This window comes from Lutjanus erythropterus, chromosome 21 (assembly GCF_056507025.1).
Source record: "Lutjanus erythropterus isolate fLutEry1 chromosome 21, fLutEry1.hap2, whole genome shotgun sequence".
NCBI classification, from domain to species: domain Eukaryota; kingdom Metazoa; phylum Chordata; class Actinopteri; order Lutjaniformes; family Lutjanidae; genus Lutjanus; species Lutjanus erythropterus.
Window position 1 is genome coordinate 31,230,968 of NC_139337.1, and position 16,049 is coordinate 31,247,016.

General features: G+C 40.5%; 1 protein-coding gene across 1 annotated transcript in view; it reads left to right on the forward strand.

Moving 5' to 3' along the window:
* The window catches only part of LOC146307876 (sodium channel protein type 5 subunit alpha-like), a 210,498-nt gene extending 194,764 nt beyond the window's left edge, over positions 1-15,734 (forward strand). The window contains exons 29-33 of the mRNA XM_084747390.1: positions 5,035-5,088; positions 5,364-5,501; positions 6,000-6,104; positions 6,474-6,744; positions 9,407-15,734. Of these exons, the coding sequence (XP_084603516.1) occupies positions 5,035-5,088; positions 5,364-5,501; positions 6,000-6,104; positions 6,474-6,744; positions 9,407-10,713 (1,875 nt within the window). The 3' untranslated portion in view covers positions 10,714-15,734. The remainder of the gene's footprint in view (positions 1-5,034; positions 5,089-5,363; positions 5,502-5,999; positions 6,105-6,473; positions 6,745-9,406) is intronic.
* Positions 15,735-16,049: the final 315 nt, after the last annotated feature.

Below are 16,049 nucleotides of genomic sequence, written 5' to 3' on the forward strand. Positions count from 1 at the left end.
CAAGAACATCAAATTACAACTACTCCATTAAGTAATTTTTAGAGTATTTGTACTTCTACTAATCTACTTAGTTACTCTAAAAATCAGCCAACATGTTCTTTAAAAAGTCTATTTTTAGAACAAAGCTGATTATAACAGCACATTTTTACACCTCTGTTATCAGCAGATATTGTTCGTTTTAGCTTTTGAAGGATTTTAACACATTTTGAAATTGTTTGAAGTTATGAATTCTTGTCTGTGACTGGTACAGAACAAGTTTAGAAACTGAAAAGATTAAACAAACCTAAATATTTACATATTTAATATGAAGCATTTTTTCACTGATAACTGTGTCGTTCTTTATCTTAAAATTGTAATCTCCATTTTTGCTGAATGTGTCTGTAATCTGATTACATGATTTTTATATGTAACTGTAATGGAATACAGCTAGCTTGTTTTTGTATCTGGATTACATAATCCCATTACATGTAATCCATTACTCCCCAGATGTCAAATACACAGTACAGAGAGACTCCTGACTGAACGGGGCGTCATTTCAATCGACTCACTGAGGCAGAAAGCTGGACGAGATTCATTTGAAACATTAGATTACTTTAACGTCTACTCAAATCCACTGAGTACTCGAGTACAGATTGACAGCAGCTGTTTGAAGCGTTTGAAGAGCTTCAAGTGAAGACATGGAGGCACAAAGTGAGAAATCCTCTCCTGCACGACAACTTCAGAAACAAATTAAACCCGAGTGTCTCCTCCACAGACCGTAGGAGGATTGACTTTTCTGTTTCTCCCCCCTCCCCTCTCTCTCCCTCCCTCTCTCTCCCCTCCCTCGCTCCCTTGATCTCGTCTTTTCTTTCGCTCCGTCCATTTGCTGTCTTAGCCTTAATTTTCCTCCCACACCTGTTCTTTATCGCTCTCACTTTTGACTTCTCTCCACTTCTCTGCTCCCCCTCCCTCCTTTTCTTTCTCTTTGTTAGCTTTCATTTCTTTCTGCAGCCTTCTCTCTCTCTCTCTCTCTCTCTCTCTCTCTCTCTCTTTCTCTCTCTCTCTCTCTCTCCGTCTCTTTAATTCATCATTTTTTTAAATTCTATTCAGCTGTTTCAAAACTGAACATGTACTTATGACAGAATTCACATGAAAAGTGCAACACTTACAGTAAGTGACAGAAACAGCAGCTGAGAGGTGGTTATGTGACCGTTCATAAGGAGTATTCCAGCATTATGAAGCATCGTTACATGATAAAACAGGAGAAACATACATGCAACTGGACTGAATGAGCTTCCAGAGATTTCTAATGTATTATTTAACTTATAACTTTGTACATTTCATCATAATTTATCATAATAATCACAATAATTAGCAATTTTGTAAGTGTATAATGGCTGATATCAATGCTACTAATGTATGTAGAATTGTTTTTTAAATATCAATAATTCATATAGTGTAACAATAATCAATAAGAATAGTTTTAGCATTACTTATTAAATGTTTATATACTATATGAATATATAAGTGATGAAGGGGGAGTGAAGGGTTGCAGTTCACAGGATAGTTCAGCAGCAAATCACATTTTAAACACCAGTGCACCATAATTACAATATTTTCTTCTTCATTTTTTAAATAAATTGTGTAATAAAGTGATTACAGAACAAGTGGAGACGACAGAAACACATAAACAGCCGAAGAGAATATACAAAACAAGACAAGGTAAAATTTTTACAAAAAACAAAAAGGAAGAAAAAAATCTGTCTGGATCAACAACAGACGAACAACCGTCAAGATTTAGAGGAAAAGGCACATTTTAGTTGACAAAACTATTAAAACGTTTTCTTTTTTTAATTTTGCGTACAGGCTGCATATTTTTACAGCTGGTAAATGTAAGAATCACATTACACTGTAAAAAGCTCAACTCAAAATAAACTTTCAAAAGTTTTGCCAAACTATAATCTTTAGCTGAGATAATTTTACTTTTCTTCTTTAGATAAACTTGAATCTTTGAGAAAACTTAAAACTTAAACTTTTAAGTTTAGGCTTCACTTAACATTAAATAATTGTTTTTTATTCTTAAAATGAATCACTTCTGTCCTGTAAAAAAAAAAGAACAAAAACAAAACATAATTTGAACGCTGTTGTCTTCACTAGAGTGTCAAATTTTGAATCAAACTCAGTCTCCAAAAAAAGTTCTGAAATAAAAGTTTTGTCGACCTGAATTTTTTTATTGTGTTAATTTATGTTTCTTCTTTGGATGAAATTGAATCGTTTTAGAAACTACCAAAAAAATCATATTTAAAAATAGTTCACAGTGAACTGTTTTTTTTATTTGGATGCTTTACAGTTAAATTAAAAATTATCTCAACAAAACATTATTAGTTGGTAAAACTTTTTTTTTAAACTTGAGTTGGGCTCAAAACTCAAATCTATTGAAATAAATTGCCTTGAAATTTTTTCAGCTTTTTTGTTTTTACAGTGTGTTAACTTGTTTTAATGAAAATTGAAAATATGAAACTGAAAATATTTGAATTGAATATTTTCATTTAACTGTAATCAAAGAGTGATTGTAACACTAACAAATATTTACTGATTGCCACATTTTTTTTAGTCCTGCTGGTTTATTTGATTTTTTACAGTGTAAGATAAAGAAATTTGAAATTTTACTCAAATTTTTTATACTCCTATAGTCTTTCCATCAGTTACCTTTCCTTTGCAGGTTGAGTTTACCTTTTTCTCTCTTAATTTTTCTCCTTCATTCCTGACTTTTCATCCTTTTCATCTCTGTATCATTTAATTTTCCTCCCTCTCCTCGTCCATTTCGTCTCTTTCCTCCCTCCCTCCTCGTCTCTCCATCACCCGTCATTAACCCAACATGAACAAAGCCAATTACAGCCGCGGTAACTCCACTTCTCCTCCTCTGCGTCGTCATATCTCCATCTCTTCATCACAAGCCTGCGTTTCCCTCCTTCCTTCCTTTTCTCATTCTGTTTCTCTTTCTCGCTCTCTGTCGCCCACCACAGGAGTCCTGAGAGCCTCCAATCAATCAGCGTCTGAGAGGCTTTTATTTTTAGAGCGAATCCAGCCAAGTGGGAGGGAAACTGAGAGATGGAGGGAGAAAAAGTACAAGTGGAGAAAGGAAATTAAGGCTCAAACAGCAAATGGAAAGATTTTTTTTTAAAAAGCAGTGAAGGGAGGGAGGTGGAGGGATGGAAAGAGAAAATAACAAGGGAGGACGAGGGGTTTAAATTAAGAGGAGATGGAAAGGTGAGAAAAAAGTGGCAGATAGAATTTGAAATGGATGGAACAATAGAAGGATTCAAAGAAAAAGAACATGGAAGAGATAAAGAGATGATGACAGGAAAAAAAGGATGAAGGATGGAGGCAAAGAGAGAGACAGGTGAGGACCAGAAGTACAGAAGTTGCCGGTCGGCGTGCCGCCGCTTCACCCTCAGCCGCTGAGAACTCGAGAGTTGTCAGAGTACGGTCGCCTTGGCAACGAGTCGCTCAGCACCTCTCCGTGTTTGGCTGGTCGGCGTGGCAACGGTTGGCGGGGGCAACCCTTCCATTAGCATCTGGAAATAGCTGCACACTGCAGAAATGATGCAGGGAGAGAGTTTACTGAGCTTCAGGATGTGGCGACATCCGGTTCTGAACCCTCGATGATCCCGTTTGTTCTGACAGTTAATTATTAGTTTCTGATTGCAGTGATCATTACTGGATATTGATACTTGATATGTTTATTAAAGTCACTACACAGTAATGACCTGCACGCTGTACATTATCCCCCACTTATGTTCCCTCTGGACACTGATAAGGTCCTTAGATTTACAGACAGGGTGCAGGGTTGGAGCGCGAGTGGAACAGGTGAAACTACAGTGAAAAGAAACATGCTATTCATTTAAGGATGCACGCAGCATCAGACGGGTCATCGCACCTCCGCGTCAGTCGGGGGACTCGACAGACGCCTGACAGTCAACAAAGATCTGAATTGTCACGTTTCAGACACCTATGGAAGGAGTTCAGAATGATTTCCTGTCTCCACTAGGTGGAGCTACACCTATTTTGTTTGCAGAACAAGAGTTTTAGGCCTGGGCATCATCTGCACTACAGGGAGTTCAGTGTTTGGTTTTATAATATCGTGATTAATTGTGCAGCCTTTAGTTGTTCAACTAAAATTTGCATGTGATTTGTTGGAGACACTGTGGGGATGTTTCATCACCTGTAAACATCAGAACTGAGTCTCCACATCCGTTAGAAATCTTCATCTTTTACAGCGTACCCAGCTCACATCTGACAGACCATAATAACACTAACAGGTGGTAACTCATGGCAACAAGCAGATTTCAGGGGTGAGTGACGGACTTCAGGCGCCCACTCAGACTAAAGTCTTCTCTTTCTTCACATCTGCATCTGTTCCCTTTTCTTTTCCTCCTTCCTTCCTCCTGCTCTCCTTCTCTTCCCTCCATCTTTTCTTTCTTTTTCATCTTCACTCCTCCGTCTCCTCCCCGATGAGGAAGGAAGTCCATATAAGGACTTGTTGATCATTTCATTGAGAAAAACATCAGCCGTGTTTCCATGGCGCTCCGACTCTCTCGCCGCCTGTCCACTAATTTTCTGCTCAAACAGGAAGGTTGCTTCAAGATCCCTTTTGTCCAGTTATTCATTCAAGTGAAGGAAATGTGCAGGATGTCGTCGTGGTGACGGCGATGCAGAAAAACACTTGACACGGGAACACAGGAGCTCAGAGTTCCTGTCTCACTTTGATAAAAATGTTGGAGGTGAAATGGAAAGATGTTTTTTTAGCCACAGAAATGAGTCAAGAGCGAAAAATAGATACTCCAGAAGATGGCCAGAAGTATGTGGACACCCCAGTCTCATATTTGAATTCACTTTTTAGATAATTCTACCTGTTCATGTTATATTTTATATTGTTTAATGGTAAGTCAGAGCATTCATATGGCTTGAAAAATCACGTGGATGTAAAAGAAAAGAACTGAGGTTCAGGTTCTGCTTGTCACTAACTAATCATTTGGGTTTTTTGTTTCCAAGGCAACCTTCAAAGGCTGGATGGACATCATGTACGCAGCGGTGGATTCACGAGCTGTAAGTGAAAGAGAAAAGTTTGGATTTGTACCTTCCTCAGCTGAGACAAACAGAGCACAGACATTCAGAGAAATTTAATAAATACACCTTGAAATTAAAATATTTTACAAGATTAAATTCAAATGAAAGTTAAAATCAGATGAAGGGATCTAAAATCTGGTAAAATTAAGTTTTTTCTTTAAAATTTAAAACTGATCTCAGAGTAGACAAACATTATCGTGTAAACAGGAAGTGTATTCTTTAAAATGACCCGTGTGTGTTCTTGTTCCTGTCAGGTCGAGGAGCAGCCAATCAAAGAGATCAATCTGTACATGTACCTGTACTTCGTCATCTTCATCATCTTCGGCTCCTTCTTCACCCTCAACCTCTTCATCGGCGTCATCATCGATAACTTCAACCAGCAGAAACGAAAGATAAGCACCACAGCAGAAACAAATAAACAAATAAATTCAAAAGGAAACGACAGGGCAACACATTATGTCTTATTTATTTATTAATTCATATTTATTTATTGGTTTGTTTCTGATCGTGTCCAGACTTTTTCAGCTGGACCAAGTGGGTCACTGATTTCTGCAGAGGTGGCGTCACACACATACTGGAATAACTTTAATGTACCATTTCTCATATGTACTTTAAGTACCAACATTACAATATCTTACAGTTTCTTACATTCCTGTGATAAAAAAAAACTTTTTAAAGATAAACAGTCCTGAAAATCACTACACAACAGAGTAAATATAATATAAAGCCTCCATATTTTATTCTTTAAAATGAAATTGTACCTCCAGTGTATCTTTTCTCTGTAAGACTCCTAAATTCACCACCAGCATTCTGTAATGAAATCTTGTTTTTTTTATGATTTGCGACATGTTTCAGAGTGAAAATAACAGGTTTTTGGTGTCTTTGTTTACTTAGGAGGACAGGACATCTTCATGACGGAGGAGCAGAAGAAATACTACAACGCCATGAAGAAACTGGGCTCCAAGAAACCTCAGAAGCCCATCCCCAGACCTCTGGTACCGACACACACAGCACACGTTAATACATAAACACAGATTAATACAACCCCAAATCCTAAAAGAAGGGGCCTGCACACATACATAGTTTGTAGTTGTCAAGCTAAAAATGTTTGCTTGATGAATCACTTTTAGAATAGTTATGCATAAAAAGTGGAAAATTGGAAATAAAGGCCTGTCTCATATAAAAGCCCTTTTTAATCCTGATATCTGTGCTGTGCAGCATTTTGAAAATTTTCATTATTCTTTCATTTGCAAGAATTGGTGCAAAAGAAAGTGTATGAAACCAAACGTAACAGGTAAAATGACGATGAAAAAGAACAAAAGATTAATGGATTACAGAAACAAATGAAAGCTGTCTCTCTGCAGAACTCGCTGCAGGGCTTCTTCTTCGACCTGACGGGGAAGCAGGCGTTCGACATCATCATCATGGTGCTGATCCTCTTCAACATGATCACCATGATGGTGGAGACGGACGAGCAGTCGCCTCAGATGGAGTACATCCTGAACAACATCAACCTGGCCTTCATCATCGTCTTCACCATCGAGTGCCTCATCAAGATCATGGCGCTGCGATGCTACTTCTTCACCGTCGGCTGGAACATCTTCGACTTCGTGGTCGTCATTCTCTCCATCGTCGGTGAGTTCAGACCCGTCGTGGAGTCAAATCGACACCAGCCCAGAACAGTGAATATAAGCATTGTATGCTCTATACTGTCGTCTGGTATTACCATAAATTATTGTGTAGAGGTACGGGATTCCCACGATACATCCTGTGAAAAAAGAGCCATAAGAAGATCAAACAACGCTGGATATCAGGAACTCACTTATAACCTGTTTTTTTTAAGTCGCATGCATTATAATTTATGGTGAATTTTAAAACTGCTCAAGTCATTTGCAAAGCAAGAAATGACTTACTTCCTGAAAAGCATGTGCAGATCAGTTCACGGGGTGATTTTGTGGGTGACAAAATCAAACAAATTAAAAATATCAGACAATTTAAAAAGAAATAGGAAAGTGAAGCACGCTGAGGGTGATACTGTTTTCCATTTTTCTCATTTTGTTTTTTTTATATGTATGTGGTAATGTTGATCAGGTATTAAGAAGAACAGTGGTGCACATTGTGGAGTTGATCAATGGGGAGGAGAGTGGATTTATGTAATAGATTGATTATTGATTGATTAGTATAGATTAGGATGAGGAGTAGATGTCCTCTTTGGACATCAGATGTTAAGTCATGTTTCTCATTGTAAGTCTGTTCGCTATTTATTGTTTCTTTCTATTTTGAATTGTGTTTTTCTACATATACTATTTATTTTTTACATATTTGTGATCTAACTGGCACCCGTGATAAAAAAAAAAAAAAAAGAAAATGCAGTCATCATCGACTCATCTCACACCGACTGTCAGGTTTAGTTTTCTTAGTCCAGGAAAACGATGTTGCAGAATAGTGAAGGGAATGGTGACCAGTTTTCAAACGCAAAAACAATATTAGCAATGTTTGATTTTGAAGTAATCCAAAAGTATTCATTAGATTAGATTACATTTTTTGTGATCCAATGGATTACGTTACTAATTCAAAAAATTGCCATGTGATTTGTATTCTGCAACAGTCAAACTAATCTGAGCCAACCCTGCTGTTCTGTATGTCTAAATTGGACATGATCCATTCTCTTCAAATTTGTTTGTGTGTGTGTGTGTGTGTGTGTGTGTGTGTGTGTGTGTGTGTGTGTGTGTGTGTGTGAGGCATCAGCTGTGGCAGCAGGAAGCAATGTAATGTCTGCCTGACAATTATCTGTCAATAAAGTGACCATCCGGGTGGCCTTGATGTTTTACCCTGCACCAAGGTCCTGTATGGTCATATACAGCACACACACACACACACACACACACACACACACACACACACACACACGCACACACACACACGACCCAACAAGTCTACAGAGGCAGCACAGAGCAACCTAAGCAGGTAATTTAGCTATCAGTGTTGTGACAAGATTGTGTGTGTGTAATCAAGTGTGTTGTGCCTGTGTGTGTGTGCGCGTGTGTGTGCGCGTGTGTGTGTATGTGCATGCATGCTCAGACGAGGATGCCTGGGGGAGGTGAAGGTAACAGCAGCAATCAGAGCTGCCAGAGGGCGGTCCCTGGAGACAAATCAAACATGATTGACCTGTTACATCAGTTGTGTGTGTGTGTGTGTGTGTGTGTGTGTGTATAAAGAGAGAGAGAGACGTCAGGATGGGAGGGGGGTGGGGGTAGTTGAGTTGATGTACGATGTGATGGTGATTCCCTCTCGACTCCCCCCTGCTCATCCCTTCCATCACCTATAACTCAACACAGGGAGACGGATGAAAGATCGAGATGTGTGTATGTTTGTGTGTGTGTGTGTGTGTGTGTGTGTGTGTGTGTGTGTGTGTGTGTGTGTGTGTGTGTGCGTCTGTGTGTGTGTGGAGGGGGGGTGGGGGTTGTCTGGTGATGACAGGCAAGCTCCTCTTTGAGTTTATCATTCCCGGATAACAAGGAAAAGATGGATGAATTACAGTGTTTGACTTGCTGTTAGTGGGGAAAGACGGCTCAGCCCTCCAGAACCAATTACTCAAGTTGTAATCACGGCCGACCTGCCACATAAAGACTGAAATATCCAAACGGAGAGCTTTTAGATGATGTAACTCACAGGAATGTCCTCAAATAAAAGAAAATCTTGGTCAACTAATAGCCTTCAGGTAATCGATTTAAGGCAACATAACTGAGGAATCCTGTTATAGTTCCTCCTGCGTTGGCGTCTCTGCAGATCAGGCCTGTGGGGTTTTTCATGCAGGCATGTCGCTGCAATATAACTTTTGTGTTGCAGGAAACCTTCAAATTCCACAGGTAAACAGGCGGATTAAATGGGTTACAGTGATGTCTTGTCCAGCCCATGACAACAGCCCTTTCTTCCCCGCAAACAAGTGCATGTTGCAAGACTCAGCTCACGTGCACAGGAGAGCAGAAAGTCCAGCTCTCAGGACATTTGTAGCTTCTAACTGAATTCCTGTGCTTTGAAGTTTAGTTTTTCTCCTGTGTTGCTGTTTGTACTTTCAGGGATCTGCTTTATTTAAAATATTGCTGGTTAAACCCAATATTTCCTCATTTTGTTGTTCATAATAAGCAACAAACAATCCTTTGGACTCCTGTCTTTGGACATGTTCATGTATCTTTCAGTGCATATGAATGTGTACAAGTTCTTAAGATAAAAATGAACAAATACACATGATTTACATACATACATACATTTACTTTTTCTCTTGTCTGTTTTTTAGGTATTGTGCTTGCTGATATCATCGAGAAGTACTTTGTGTCTCCAACACTGTTCAGAGTGATTCGGTTGGCCCGTATTGGACGGATTCTACGTCTCATCAGAGGCGCTAAGGGCATCCGGACGTTACTGTTTGCCCTCATGATGTCCCTTCCCGCTCTCTTCAACATTGGCCTCCTGCTCTTTCTGGTCATGTTCATCTACGCCATCTTCGGCATGGCCAACTTCGCCTACGTGAAACGGCAGGCGGGGATCGATGACATGTTCAACTTTGAGACATTTGGCAACAGCATGATCTGCTTGTTCCAGATCACCACCTCCGCCGGCTGGGACAGCCTGCTCAGCCCCATCCTCAACAACTCCCCCGAGGAGTGCAACCCCAACATCCCCCACACCGGCACCACCGTCCGGGGGAACTGTGGGAACCCTTCGGTGGGTATCACCTTCTTCGTCACCTACATCATCATCTCCTTCCTCATCGTGGTGAATATGTACATCGCCATCATCCTGGAGAACTTCAGCGTGGCCACAGAGGAGAGCACCGAGCCACTGAGTGAGGACGACTTTGAGATGTTCTACGAGGTTTGGGAGAAGTTTGACCCAGAGGCCACACAATTCATCGAGTACGCCAAGCTGTCAGACTTTGCAGACTCGCTGTCAGAGCCGCTGCGCATTGCCAAGCCTAACAAGATCAAACTGATCTCCATGGATCTGCCCATGGTCAGTGGGGACAAGATCCACTGCCTGGACATCCTCTTTGCCTTCACAAAGCGCGTCCTGGGTGAGTCGGGCGAGATGGACGCCCTCAAGCAGCAGATGGAAGAGAAGTTCATGATGGCCAACCCATCCAAGATCTCCTATGAGCCAATCACAACAACTCTGAGGCGAAAACAGGAAGAAGTTTCCGCCACAGTGATCCAGAGGTGTTACCGCAGACACCTGGTGAGGCGGCAGATGAAGGCTGCCTCCTACTTGTACCGCCAGATCACCACACCGCGGCATGTTGGAAGTGAAGGCGAAGAAGGTGGCGAGGTCATGTTCGGGGAGGATGCACCTGAGAAAGAAGGTCTGATCGCCGCCATGATGAGGGAAAACTATGGCTCGAGTTTGTTAGGGATAGAGCGCTCCGAGACAATTTCCTCCACGTCGTCCCCACCGTCCTATGACAGTGTGACGCGAGCCACATCAGAGATCTTTCACCCACTCGCTGTCAAGACAGAAACTATCACTGTCGACACCACAGGCAGCGAACCGAGTGAACAATCGCCATCACTGGTCGACCCTGACAGACAGCAGGAATCGGTACCATAGCAGGAACCAAAAAGCAAAAAATTTAACAAATGAGGATATCCTTGTTTTGGGTTAAACCTGTTTGTTCTTTTGTTTACTGAATGTACCATAGCTGAGGAACGCTGAGAAGGCAGCAGAGAGAAGCTATGAGTGAGGAACTGCAAGAGGAGTTGAGTGATGGAGCAAACAAAGTGGAATATTTACTACCTTTAATGTTATTTCCTGTTCCCTGTGGAGATTCCTGGACTCAACTCAACAGTAGTTTTTTGGAGTTTCTTAAAAGGGAAGCAGAAAAACTGCAATAACAGAGAGGGAAACCCCGTCTGTCAAGTCAACTCTGCCTTTGTTGGAGTAAAAGACAGAAGCGTAGATCCCTTTGACCTCTTGGGTCTCTTGTGTCGACCGGAGCCGAGGGTTCAGAACAGTAACTGACCTTTGACCTCATCTACAGGGGATCAGAGGGGTCAAAACAACTATATCAGATGTATCCATCATTTATTGGCCTGGGGGGGTTGTGCCTTCCCACAGTTGATCAATATTCTCAGAGTACGCCTGGCTGTAAGAGTGACGGTGTTCCTGGTGGTGTTTCTCGACACGGTAACAGTCGACTGCTTTCTGACTGACTGAGACTCGAGAGAGGAGGGAAAATAATGACAACGTGATTTAAAAAATGTTTTCGTAGTAAAAGTATAACTTTGTTGATGTTACCAGTCTTTTAATAGCGGTACGATTATTACTATTTTTTATATTTTTTAGAGTAAGTTGAAGAAAAAAAATAAGCAGTCTCTCTCTTTCGACTTTGGAGCGGCACTAGTGGCTATAAGAAAGTGGCTGAACTACCACGTTGTAATAGATGAGAGGAGAGGATGCGGTCAGGAAAAAAAAGAGAAACTCAAAAACCTGAGAAGCAACTTCATCTATTTTTTTGTTGGCAGTTTTGCACTTTTGCGTTTACATGTGCAGTCACTTTACCGCACCTGGGCAAAGACACATTGAAAAAAGGGCCTGGGATGTCTTTATTTTTCCTCTGGAAACCTTTGAGATAACACCAAAAAACTAATACAAGTGCACAATGAGATTTTCTACACCGTCCCGGACTCTTCCCACATGTGTTTTGCCCCGGTGGTGAACATCCTCATGTCCATCACTTTTTTGGCTGTTGGGTGATTTGTCTCAAAGTCCAGATTTAAAGTGGATTTTTTAGCTTCACGAACAAACTTGAACAGAAGACTTGTATTCCTGCTGCATTGCCACATTTCTGGGGATAAAACTCAAGGTTACTGGCTTGTAGTCGAGGCTGGTTGATCATTGATCAGTGACGCATGATTAGGCAAGAATAAAGTGATCAGATATGTTGTCAAATCAAATTACACTATTTTACAATCACCAATTTAGTTATAAAACTTTATGCAGCAAATGTATTGTTTTTCTCTTAATAATTTAATCAAGCTTTGCTTGAAAAACAATCCCAAGTTGATTTATGAAACAACATTCATATCATAATACCATGAAGGCAAGTTAATTTACCTCTTTTCAAAGCAGAATACATATTATTTACTGCAGATAAAGGATGAGACTGGTTTGAGACTGGCCTGGCAAAGAGGCAAATGATATAAAGTCACAAAGACATGTTTAAGCATGCAATAAACTATCACTGCATTTTACCCGCATGTTACCAACTGATCAAAGAAATGTTTGCAGGACTGTTGTTGGCATCACTTACATTTACTTACATTGCTTTTTTAATGAATTTTATGAATCAGGGGGTTTAACGTCACTGCAGGGACTTTTAAGACAAATCACCCGCTGTCATTTTCTATCCGTCTGGTCAGAGTTCGACTCGGCACACGCAAGAGCTTAAACCAAATTCTTCAAGGCTGAACGGGCTGAAGTTCTTCGAGGTGTCGAGCAGCCCTGACCGGAGTGCGACAATCAACTCAGCACATCAGCATCAGGATTTCACCCTGTTTAGTTTGATGAAACGCTTGCATTGGTTTGGCGTTTGATCAGTCATCAGTGTCCTGGAAAAACCAACACAAAACAACAAGTCAGTCCACTTCCTTAGGTTTCTCTTGCCTTACTGGATTGTTTCTCCTGTTTTTAGTGCAGTCAAACACATTTCTAGCCTGGGAACCAGACAGATCTACCAAGCTTGTGCTTTCATTTGCTCTGACAGATAAAATCTGGTCCACTTTCCATTCAGACAGACGTCCAGCAGCCTTGGATCCAGTCAGATCAATCACAGCCATTTATTTAATATGAGGCAGGTTCTACACGATGATTGACACATGAGCGTCACTTGTCCAGATTTAAAAAGTCACATGTTACACATTTTGAGGTTCTTATTGTCATAGGTCTGTCCAGTTGCATCCATCCAGCAGGCTACCAGGAAACACACCAGGCTCCCAAAACTCAAACTGTCAAACTAGGCCGTCTTGTTCAAATGTGAACCCAGATTCTGTTATCACATTGCCTATTTCTGGTCTCAAATGTTTCCAGAAACATTTAGCCGTAATATGAGAAAGACTGCGACCAGGCAGCTGCCATTTCCTGCTTGAAACTGACCAAGCGCCTCTACAGCCCATGTTTCGTTGCTCTGATTGGTAGTAGGTCTTTCCAGTTGTGTCCAGTCTGCAGTACCATCCAGGGCAACGCCTCAAGCTCCTGACATTCAGATCAAACGGTAAAACTTGGAAATGCTGATCAAATAAAGATCAATATTCTGTTACTACATTGCCTATTTCTAGTCTCAAATGTTTTCAGAAACATTTTAGTGTTCCACTTAGCTGTAATACAAGAAATATTGCAGTTGATTTCCTGCTTGAAAACAAGCAAAACAGCTGTACATCCCACATTTCATTACTCTCATTGGTTGTAGGTCTGTCCAGTTGCATTCAGAGGCATCTTGGACTGTGTGGATTGATCATGATGTGAGATGTTAAAGATCAGGAATCAGTTGTTGATCAATAAGAAAAATGTTGACCATCACCAGAATTATCCTCTAGATATGTTGTCATTTTTCATCCCAAATAAGTGATTCAAACAGTCTGAAGCTTGTTCAGACTGAATAACTTTTCAACAAAATATCTTTAAAGTTGTAGTTTCTGTCATTGGATGACTGTAATTTAACAAACAGGGTCAGTGTGTGTTTGAACAAATTTTAAGAAAACTACCTGGTGGTTTTTCCAGAACACTGGTTTGACGATGCTACACGCTTTTCAGCTTCCTGTTTCCGCTAAATGATATGAAGAGTTTCATTTGAAATGTGGGGAAATAAATTGGTAAAAATGTCATGTTTGTAGATTAAGAAAATGAAAAGGACGGTTGGACAATTGACAAATTTACATTTCAGGTGAAGGAAAACCCAAATTACAAGTAACTTGATATATCAAAAAGTATTCCACGACAAATTTATCTTATTTTCCCCCTGAAGGATATCTGAGTTTGAAAGGAGACTCTTCAAATCAAAACACTGCATTATATATTTATTTATTTATTTATTTACTGACTTTGTTTTCTGGTTGAAAGCTTTATTTTATCTGAGATTGTTTTTTTTTTTTTTTAATTTTTGCACGTTTTAGCTGCGTCCTGGAGGAGAAGCGGAGGCCGAGCGATACGGCTCTTTATCCATTTTGCACAGAGAAACAAAAAAACAAACCGCGTCTAGCAATAACGGTTTGCCGATACCTTTTAAGTGAGTTCTTAGGTAATGCTTGACTTTGCAGAAGCTTTTTCCCACTGTATGAATCTGTGTGCAAGTGACGTTCGGGGCGGGGGGGATATTGGGAATGCACGATAACACTTGGAGCATTTGGTGAAATCTGATCAATTCTGTTTTTCCTGATGCAGCACTGACAGTGTTACTGCGGTTTTACAGACACACGGGTGAACACAGTGGCATGAAGCTGCCGTGAAGCAGCGTCGCCGCTTGTTTTTATTAAGATGAAGTGTCAAAGTGTGCGTGTACAGCGTTTGTTCGGTCTGCTTTGATCTCAATATTTCGAACAACCTCTCTCTCTCTCTCTCTGTCTCTGTTGTCGTGGTCACCCGAGGGATCTTTACTAAACGCTTTACTAGAGGAATTTAAAAAAGGAAAAAGAAAAAAAACAATTTTACTGGCACCGTCTGGACTCTATTTCTACTAGATTCTATTGAGAATAGATAACCATATAAACTAGGTAAATACTTAGGACACTGCTGAACTCTGCTGCGAGGCGTATTTCAGGTTGCAGTTGTGCTGAAGGGCTGTTTTCAGTAGCAATAGACCCAGAGTGTGCCTGCTACATATGAACCCCAACACTCCAAGCCATGCTTTCCCCATTGGTTGATTGATAATGTGCTTGATTGATGGACCGGTTGATTCTTTGATTTCTTGACTGGCCGACTGAGTGACGATTTGATTGGTTTAACATTTGGTTGGTTTGACTGATGAAATGATTCTTTATTCTTTTTGATATTGAACAAGGTTCGCCGTCCCTCACCGCCCCCCTCCATCGCCGCTGTGACTCTTCCTCACAAGTTGTCGAACAAACAGCACAGGGAGCTGATTGGCTGATTTGGTTCTCGATTTCGCATTTTTTTTAAAAACAGTCATAAAGGCTCGGATTCACTAAAGTCTGCAGGAAAAACAGTGCGTTTTGTCTGGTCAGTAGCCGTGTTTCCATCTAATTGTTGAGCGATTTGAGGCAAACTTTTGACATGTCATAAAAAAAAAGAAAAATAACACAAATTTGCTGTGTTTCTATCACTTAGTTTGGAAATAAACTTGGCTACAGTGGAGTTTCGTCAGAAGTTGGCAGGTTTTGTTACATGAAAAGAGTAGAAGAAAAAGTGAAGGTCACAAACTGGAAAGGAAAATCAGTTGTTTGCCAACCGCCAATAAATCTCAAAGAGAAGAAGCAGAAACAAAACCAATCACCTCAGACATCTACAAGAGAAAAAAGGATGACCAAAAATCTAAAAGTTTGAATCAGTTTTACAGGGACTTCTTAGCCCAGTTCTGGGTACAGTAACCTGTACAGTGCCTGTTTTACACAAAATTACTAATAATAATACAGTCATTAACGTTCATTAACGACGATCTCGCCGAGTTCATGTAGCTGCACACCGAGTATAAAAACATTCTTGCTAAACTGATTCAAGTTTTGCAGATTCCTTCATGCTTGATCCTTCTACTTCAACATGCACATAAAAATACATTGATGGAAACACGGCTAATGGAAACTGAAAATACTTCTTGGGCTGCAGGGTTTTATTTGCTGCAGTACCGTGAGTGGCCACTGGTGGAAATCGCTGGATCCTGCTCTCCTAACACACCCACGCCTCTGAACTGAAGAGGAAAACATGCACAAAGTCGC